This window comes from Merops nubicus, unplaced genomic scaffold (genome assembly GCF_000691845.1).
Source record: "Merops nubicus isolate BGI_N331 unplaced genomic scaffold, ASM69184v1 scaffold30453, whole genome shotgun sequence".
In the NCBI taxonomy this organism is placed as follows: Eukaryota; Metazoa; Chordata; class Aves; order Coraciiformes; family Meropidae; genus Merops; species Merops nubicus.
In genome coordinates, this window is record NW_008598750.1 from 3,695 (window position 1) to 12,979 (window position 9,285).

General features: G+C 47.1%; 1 protein-coding gene across 1 annotated transcript in view; it reads right to left on the reverse strand.

Annotated features, from left to right (window-relative positions):
• Positions 1-6,625, reverse strand: part of FAF2 (Fas associated factor family member 2) — an 8,473-nt gene extending 1,848 nt beyond the window's left edge. Inside the window, exons 1-7 of the mRNA XM_008937163.1 lie at positions 6,561-6,625; positions 6,016-6,150; positions 5,238-5,314; positions 3,961-4,099; positions 2,579-2,664; positions 2,407-2,498; positions 299-476 (exon numbers count right to left, since the gene is read on the reverse strand). Coding sequence (XP_008935411.1) covers positions 299-476; positions 2,407-2,498; positions 2,579-2,664; positions 3,961-4,099; positions 5,238-5,314; positions 6,016-6,150; positions 6,561-6,608 — 755 coding nt within the window. The 5' untranslated portion in view covers positions 6,609-6,625. The remainder of the gene's footprint in view (positions 1-298; positions 477-2,406; positions 2,499-2,578; positions 2,665-3,960; positions 4,100-5,237; positions 5,315-6,015; positions 6,151-6,560) is intronic.
• Positions 6,626-9,285: the final 2,660 nt, after the last annotated feature.

The following is a 9,285-nucleotide window of genomic DNA, read 5'->3' on the forward strand; positions in this document are numbered from 1 at the left end:
TGCCATGGCTCCTGCTGACCACTGTCCAGGCTCCCCCTGCAAAGCTCCAACAGCTAAGGGTGCGTTGCAGCTGCAGGAAACAGCAGAGCACTGACCCACCTTTCTGTGGTGGGACATCCCGCTCCCTGGCTATGGATGGCCTGAACTGATGGACCAATGATCCCGCTGGGAGGAGGAGAGCCCGTGGGCTGTGTTACAGAACAGGAGCTGCTGAGCTATGGTGTCTGGAGGCAGGAAGGGGCAGAGCAGAGCCTGCCTCTGCAAGGTCTGCATTACCAGAGCTCAGGTCCTGTCGTACCTTTCCAGGCGTTCAGACACCAGGTAGGTCTGGTTGGCATCCATGATGAACATCAGCTGGTTAACGAGGTCATCAGCCTGGATGAGGCCTTCTAGCCGCCCAACGACCGTCATCCTGCGGTCCTTCAGCATAATCACAGCCAGGAACGGGTACGTGTTCTCTCGCAGAGCCTGGGAGACTGGGAAACGGGCACCAGCATCACCACAATGCCCCATCCATCCAGGAGGGTCAGCAAGGGGTACAGCACAAATGCTTTCATCACCCAGGGCCTACGAAAGCCACTATCTCTTCTGGAGCAGAAAAGGCCGCAGGCTCCATTTTGTCAAACTAAACCCTGTAAACTAGCAAAGGGAGCACAGACACTGAAGGGAAAAAGCAAGCTTTCAAGTCACCAAAAAGGTTCTTTAATTCACAAAGGAAGTAAATTACTCCAAATACTCATTTGGAATGGGACATAAAGCCCCAGTTTAAACTGCAGGAGAAGAAACACAAGGAAACACTGCTAAGATGATGAAAGACAGCCAGACTATGGAAGGTAGTGACATGGAGAAGACAGCAGAATGTCCATCCTGGACAGTTCTGAACAAAATTAGGTTGTTTCTGCCAGAGGCAGGCTGTTTTGAGGCAGGGAATGGAGTAGATGAGGGGCTTTTAAGGTACAGTTCACATGTGGCTGCTGACTGCCTCCTCCTCAAAACATGCATGGCACACCACACAACCTGGAGCCATCATTACCAGCAGAGCCCTCAAAACTAAACCACAGCACTCCATGGATTAAATGGAACAATCCTTCCCAGCTCTGCTTTCTAGGCTACGGCTCCAAAGCATTGCAGCAATGAAGCAGCAGTCAGTCAAAGAACATCTCCTTTGAAAGCCATTCTTTTGAGGTGTCAATAGCTGGTAGCTGAACTATGAAGCCAAGAATAACCGAGATTTAGTACCAGAACTCCCAGCCTCTGTCACCACGAAACAGCAAGGGCCAGAAGCAATGCAGGAAGCATAAACACAACTTTGGGAAAGGGCCCCATCTGCAGCAAAACCATACTAAAATGCTGGCAGGCCAGGTACTGACAGCTCTGGAAAGACAGTACTTAAAGGACCTCACCGTAGACTCTGGAGGAGACAGACTGTAAAGATGACTGTCTCAAAGGGAAAGAACACACCTAACAAGTCACTCCTGGCCTCAGGTCTAACACAAGCCAGCGGTAAGGGCACAACTAGTTAGATACCTGTTTCTGCACTTGGCTTCATCCTCAGCACACACCCAGCAGCTCCCATTAACAAGGCACTGAAAGCAGCTCCAATGCCTGCAGCAAAGAGCATGCAACCAGGACCATCCAGAAACATGGGAACAGTGGAGGTTAAGAGCAGAAGGTGCTTCCCTCTCTCCTGGTTCCAGCTGGGAGAGAGTTAATTTTCTTCCTAGTACCCTGTACAGCGCTGTATTTTGGATTTAGTGTGAGAAGAATGCTGACAACACACGTTTTAGTTGTTGCTAAGTAGTGCTTATCCTAAGTTCAGGATTGTTCAAGTTTCCCATGCTCTGCCAGTGAGCAGGTGCACAAGAAGCTGGGGGAAGACCATGGCCAGAAGAGCTGACTCAAACTAGCCACAGATCATCATGCTCATTATATAAACTGGGGGGATGAGTGATGATCAGTCAGCAGGTGGTGAGCAATTGCACTGTGCATCATTTATCCTCCCTGGGTTTTCTCTCTACCTTTGTTATATTCCTTTTTATTATTATTCTAACATTGTTATTTTATTTTAGTTAAACTGTTCTTGTCTCAACCCACAAGTTTTACTTTTTTCCCTGATTCTCCTCCCCATCCCACTGCCAGGGGGGAGAAGTGAGCACGCAGCTGTGTGGTGCTCAGTTGCTGGCTGGAGTTAAACAACGACACCCTGGCACTCAAACAGGGATCCAGGCCCTCTGAGATACTGCACAGAAACCAACATGCAGCTCCTCACACGATCCCAAAACATCTTGGCTGCTCGCACACACACATAAAAAAAAAAGTGTGTCTCAGACACATAAATTTGTCAGAGCATTTGGCCTGTTTGAGAGAGGGGAGGGGACAGGTAAAGCTCATGAGGGACACACTCACCTCTGTATCCCTCTGGTTTATTGGTTGAGCAAGCCCAGAAGAGCATTCTAGTGTTTATGAGGGTGATCACCTCAGGTACGCACAGTGTGTTGCTAGGGGATGAGAAAAGACTGTGTGAATGACACTGCATTGGAAAGGCAGAGGTAACTGTTTGGAAAACTCTCCTACCTACCGGCAGAATTCATCTGTGTCTTGGTGGTCATCTCCATGAAGGTAAACCAACAGGAAGCGCAGCTCCCGCTTGGCATCATTCAGTGCCTTGGCATGAGAGCAGAGGAGGTAAGAGTTACAGGGTCTCTGGGCAAGGGGAAAGCAGCACCCACAAGACCTGCGTGACACAGCTCAGCAACATTCACCCAGGCCATTACGCTGCCACTGGTGTGGATTTAAGGGAGCAGCAGTGGAGGATGAACCTGTCAGACCTCCTGACTAAACCCTCACTTAAGGGGCCAGCAGCGGTGTTCTTCCACACCCCTTTCAGGACGTTGCTTTGGAGAACACCAAACTGAAGAGCAAAGCCAGGCAGGGAACTGCACAGACTCACACCCCCTGCCCTGCCTGGCTGGGGTGAGCAGCTCTCCTTCACCCTCAGATCCACAGCACCCAAGGCTGAGCTTTCCACTCTAGACTGCACAGGCAACAGTCTTGGGACCACATTGAGTGAAAACATTACCAAAAAAAGATGACTCAATAATGCTGCAGGCCCCAACAAAAGAGAACAAAAAGTTTCTGCATCTACAGTCTCTGGATTCCACCCGCCCAAGAGCATTTGAGAACAAGACCACAGAGTAAGTGCACAATAGGCTCCCTGTTTTACTGGCACCGAGTTTTGGTAGCCTAACCATTCGGTGGTTATTTAAGCGTGGATTCCAGGAAGACAGAGGGGCCCAGAAGAGCTGCGGAGGTGGTGAGCTCTGTCACTGTGCAGCGTGGAGCAGATACAGGCTCCACATTCTTCTCTGGCAGTCGGGAAGCAGTGCTGATCCAAGTGTCTGCTGGGACACACTGCAGGAGGCCCTGCACTAGGCCAGGCTCAGAGAAGCTGCAGAAGAGGCAGTACCCACTGGGACATCCCTCTTTTGCAGAGAGCACCATCAGCTCAGATCTAACATATGGAAATCTCACCTCCCAGAATTTCTTCAGGAGCTCCCTCTCAGTTTTAAGGTGCAGCACCAAGTTCTGGATTTGCATTATAATACAAACCCAGGCAGTCAATCCCAGTTTGGTGAACAGAAGGACAGACTCTGGCATACCACATCAATTTATAAAAACAAAGGCAGGACTACAAAGAATAGCTGTTGGCTACAGAGCCATACAGACGGTCGAGGAACAGTCAGAGCAGCTTTGCTTTCCAACTTGGCAGGCTTGGCATATCATCAAGCCTGGCAGACACTGGTTTTCCAATCTGCTTGTTCACCAGCTCTCCATTACCCTGTTAGAGAGTTTGGGGACAAATGCTGGGCTTTCAGATGAAAAGTGATTTTGCCCTGATACCACCTGGCAAAATCCCCACTCCATCTCCCCAGCATTTACACACCAAGAGGTGACACTGACCTGGCTGTATGTTCCCTGGTAGAAGACAGGGTGTATCCTCCCATATTTTTCCTCAAACATATGAATAAATGAAATAATGTCACCCACTGGGTCAGTGACCCGACTACGAGGATCAGGGCGTATGAAGCGTAGAGCAAACCTAGGAAGGAAGCAAAGGATGCTGGAAATTCAGCTTGCTGACTTTGTGAAGAACAGATTTTCTTTTCCAGTCACCAGTATTCATAAGGAAAAAAATTAGAGCTGAGACCCTTGAACATTTATAATCACAACCTAAACTGCCACCTGCTCCAAACTGATACCGTTGCTACACAACCCCCCCAATCAACTGTTATCTCATGCCAGGCATCAGCAAGTATCTGAATTCTGTGTGATTAGCAGTTTTGACTTCCTCTGAAGCATCAGGCATAAGCCACACCAGCAGCATGAGGTTTGAGGAATTTAGTCAGACAGGCTGTTAAAAGCCACAGAGTTTTGTCCAGATAACTTTGAAAACTGCATTTCTGCTATTCCAAGCCTAACAATTCCAGAGCACAAAGAGTTGCAGAAAGAAAACATTGCACTAGGAGTCCAAAGAAGACAGAAGAAACAGTTGTCCCTCTGAGGCTGAAAAAGCTTAACTGCCAGGCAAGTACCAATGATGTTCAGTTCTATTGATGCACAGAAGTAACTCTGAACTTTGGTAAGTCTCCAAGGGTAAAAAAAGTAATACAAGAGAGGAAACTGCTGAAACAATGCAGATGGCAGGACTGCTGGGTATTTACCACCTTTCAAAACTCCCTTTTCTCTTCACCAGTGCTGTGGGGAGGCCAGATGAAGCAGCAATTTGGGGCAGTAATGGGAGAAGAGGCAACAGACACCAGAGGGGGAAAAGCAGAGGTGTTTGCCCAAGTAACACACAAGGGCTGGGGCAGGTTAACCTGAAGCCCAGCCCAATGGGATATGATTCTGATCAAGCTGTTCATCCAAGAATGCCAGACAGTCTGACACCGTTTTGCATCCCATTTGCATAGCATTCAAACTGTAAAGCTGCATGGAGGTACAATTCCAATTAAATTACTTTGTTTACAGAGCTGCAAGATGCTCTTTTGCTCTGCAGTAAAATGTATTTCTTATTAAACAGCATAGGAACTTTACGAGGCTACAGATAAAGCCAGCTGAGCAAATAAATGGAAAATCTGCCATTAGACTCAAAGCTCCAAGTGACAGGTAGAGCTGAAGCTCAGCTAGAGTGTGCCTTGATGCAGTCGACACGTGAGTCAGCACAAAAAGGTACTTACCTAAATATATCAAGTAATGTGTAATAGGTAAATCGGAATGGAAGCATTATGAAGTAGTAACCCCATCCTAACAGACCCTGCAATTACAAACAATTAATTAGCACAGTCTCCACCCCAGGAACAGGCCTGCTAAAGCAAAGTGTCCACCAGCATCAACCACACATGGGAATATCAGGGCTGTAACCACTGCAGAAGAGCTCAGCAATATTTGAGTTAAATTTCCTGGCTTCAGACATGTCAAGTGATTAACATGGTTCATTCAGAATTCAAGGTGACAGGTCTGAAAACAGCATCACTGACTGTTCAAGCAGCAATGCCTTCACTCTGCTCATTTCTTAACTGTGCAAAGGAATTAACAGCACTGAGTCCCACAAGTGCTCACGTCAATTTGTTTGTGAAACATTAGTGCAAGTCATTGATACCGTATTCAAGTCAATGCATATTTTTGGGGGACTACAAAATGAAAAACATATGACTCTGACATAAGGATGGGACAGTCCTTTGTTCCAAATGAACTCATCAAAACCCTTTACTATGCCAGAGCAAGACATTCTATGACACAAAGGAGGTTGCCTTCTGTTGTGAATCAACCCATGGAGAAAACAACCACAGTAGTAATAGGTGCCACAGGAATTTTACATTTTGTTTCAGAAGATAAAATAATTAGATCAGAAAGGAGATAACAGCATACAAAGAAAACAATTCATTTTCCTGTTTGCAGATCGTTTTTCACTAAGCATCCAAGAAGCAGGACAGAATCCAGTGTAAGGTAACTTGCCCTTGGCTGTGGCCTTGAGACAACGTAGCTGTAGATCCTGTGGTCTGCTGTATTGACCTGCAACGGCCGTGATGGAGGAGGATTGAAGACACTTGGGACACCCTCTTGCTCATTCAGTCGGTCCTGTACAGCTGCCTTTGACACAAGAATGAGCAAAGGGAGGTTACAGATGTTTAAGGATTGCAGAAAATTTTTTTTATACTTTAGACACTACCAGTAGGTATTTTTCCACAGCCCCAGTGTACAGCTCAGCACAAACCATGACCACCAATATTGGTTTCTGTACAGAAAGCTTGCTCCACAGCAGCCTGCACACGTGCACTACAGTCTGCCAGTCAGGTGGCTCTTCACAGCCAGAACAACTTCACCGTATCACCAAAAACAGCTCTCCAGATGTATCAAGACACTGTCAAAGAGCTACTAGTGTAAATTCAGGGGCTGACAAATTAAATCTTACTGGTAGGCTTCCCTCTGCTCCTTTCTGCAGAGTACTCTGTTTAATCCAGGTACTCTGAAACTGCTACAACTCTTATTTGCAGTGGTACCTCTATGTTCCAGTTGTGCTGCTCCAGCGTGTGACGACATTGGTCCATGGACTCTATGCCAGTCAAGTCCTAAAGAAGAAGAATAAAAGCAGGTGAGTGCCAGGCAGCATGGTATTTTTACTGTTCTTTATGACCAAGGCATAGACAGGAGTTACAACACGTTACTGTATTGCCTCAGCTTAAGAGCAGGGCAGCCTGAGCCAACCCAAATCCATAAACACACAAGAGGCCACAAACAAGCCTTTGCACTCTTCCCACACGAGCCAGATCCCAGCAGTGCCCAAGGTCTGTTACAGCTGCACTCAGCCCAGTCAGGAGTCCAGCACAACACTACCCACAAATTTCACTCTGGAAGGGTACTCCAGGCTGATGCCTTCAAACATCTCAAAGAAATCATCAACTTAAAAGACAAGCAAAGGATTCTGAAAACCCAGGATGACCACTACCCAGCTTGCTCCAAGCACAGAGATAAAACCCAAAGCAAGCCAGGCACTAGTGAAGGCTCACTAGAGGTTTCCAGCATCACAGGGGATTCTATATTAAAAAGCCACCCAAACAAAATCCAGTCCAATGCAGACAGGACCCAAAACATAATCCTGTCACACCAGCAGACCTCAAAGCCACTGGGCTCTCACATCTGTGTGCGGGAAGGCAGATTTTAACCTCATGCCAATCAGAACTTCTGCACAAGAGGTCAAACAACACTATTTGTTATTACAGGAAGCCACGTCAGCACCTCCCAGAGACATCTCTGCCAAAGTGAACGTCCCTGTCGTGGTGCACAAACCCATCTCCTTGCACCACTCGCTGTAAGGTGCTTGAGCAGAGGTCTTGGGGCTGTACTGCACCCACCGCCGCAGGGCCGAAGCACCTGCAGGAAAGCAGAGCCACAAGTGTGCAGTGCTGCCCTAACTGTCCTTTGAGCTGGTCAGGGAGAGATCGTTACAGGAGACAGCATCAACAGTGCGTCAATTCTGAAGAAAACTACTGCTATTTTAAAAGGAATAGAAGGGTTTATTTTATAACCGGGCTCCAGAAAGCTGAGAAAAGGGTTATACCTTCAGAAACCGTTACTCAGCTCAGATGCAAGATGACATAAGCAATAATGATAGTCACAAGCAGTGTAACAAATTCAACATAGAAAACATGCTGCTGATCTAAGAAGATTTTTGAAACATGACAATTCTCCAGCAAGGTCATTCTTGACAAGGGACCTCCACAGACTGTTAATGCTCCATGTTCCCACCAGGCAGATTTCTCCCTAGAGCTGTCCTGGCCAGCTGGGGTAACTAACCCTAGTGAGGGGCAGCTCCCGGGGAGGAGGCAGGCTGCTCTCCCTGGGGCAGGCAGAGCCCACGGGCACTGAGCTACAGGAGCTCTGCTTCACCCGTCCCACATGCCCGGCGCTGTGGCACCCAGCAAGGTCTCAGGCACACAGGAGTTTGGCAAAAGGCGTGGAACTTACACTGCCTGTGTCCATTGACAGCAGAGATTTCCTGTAGGAGGCAGCTGACAACTGCAAGCAGAGAGCAGTGTACTGATATAAATCCCTGTGTGAGGTTTTGATTACACCTTGTGATCCAAGCCATTGTCAGCAATCCTGTCTAATTCCACTCATCATCCCCCTCTCATTTCTTGCTTCATTTAAAAGCCCCTGAGGCAGTCTTGACAAGTTGACCATTTAAGAACGAAGTTGAACTGCTGGGTTTTTTCCACTGGAGAAGAATTCCCTTGGCCTGCCCCAACTCAGACACTCCACACACTATTTCCACCCGAGTCACTCTGTGGACAAAGGCCTATTCAATCCCTGTGCTCTGTTCACACTTTTGAGCATTTTTTTAGCTTCTTTCTCATGAAGTCTCCATAGACCTCTACCTTCTCCCCAGCCTACTGAGCAAAACCCGCTTCGTTCTGCCGTACGGAACCAGACCACTCACAGCACTGCTGACATTAGCTGTGTGATCACAGTCACTAGGAAAAAAGCACTTCAAGTCACTGCCCAGTAGTGTAGAAATACTTATTAAAAAGTAAGTTTGCAGCACACCTTGCAAGAAAACACTAATTACATAGAAAATGCAGCTCAGCAAGCTCAGCTGTCGCTGCCAGAACATTGTCATTTATCACTCAGCTTCATCATTTAGTGTTTTAGTTTACGTTTAAAGATGTGCTTCACTGAGTAAAATTTAGGTTTTATATTCTTTTTTTTTTTCCCCCCTCTTTTTTTTCCCCCACCCCAAACTCCTTCAGAAGGCACTTCATTGTCCTTTTAGGACATCTTAAAAGGCACTTGCAATTTACTCAGTTTGATTTTACAATGGAGTCACAACGCATCTCGAAGCCTTGAAAATCTGATCACCATTCCTAAACATCCTGGAAATTCTGCTGGTGTTTGCAAAATTTACAAGATTCAGAAACTTGTTCACACCTTTGTCTCTAGACATCTGGATTACCTCTGAGCACTAATAACAGGGCTTCATGACTGATCATCCCTTCCTTTTTAAATTATGCAAAATGCTTTAGCAGTTTTAGGTCAGAAAGCAGCACCAAAGTAACAGCCACAGAGAACCATCAACAAGCATTTACTGAGCACTGAATCACTGTGGCCTCTGCAAGACTTACTGAGCATCACACAGACAGACCATAGGCCAGCTGCCTTCATCCCTTCCTGGCCATCAGCCCAGCAACAGGCACACCACTGGTCACACCTCGGCCTTCTACATAACAG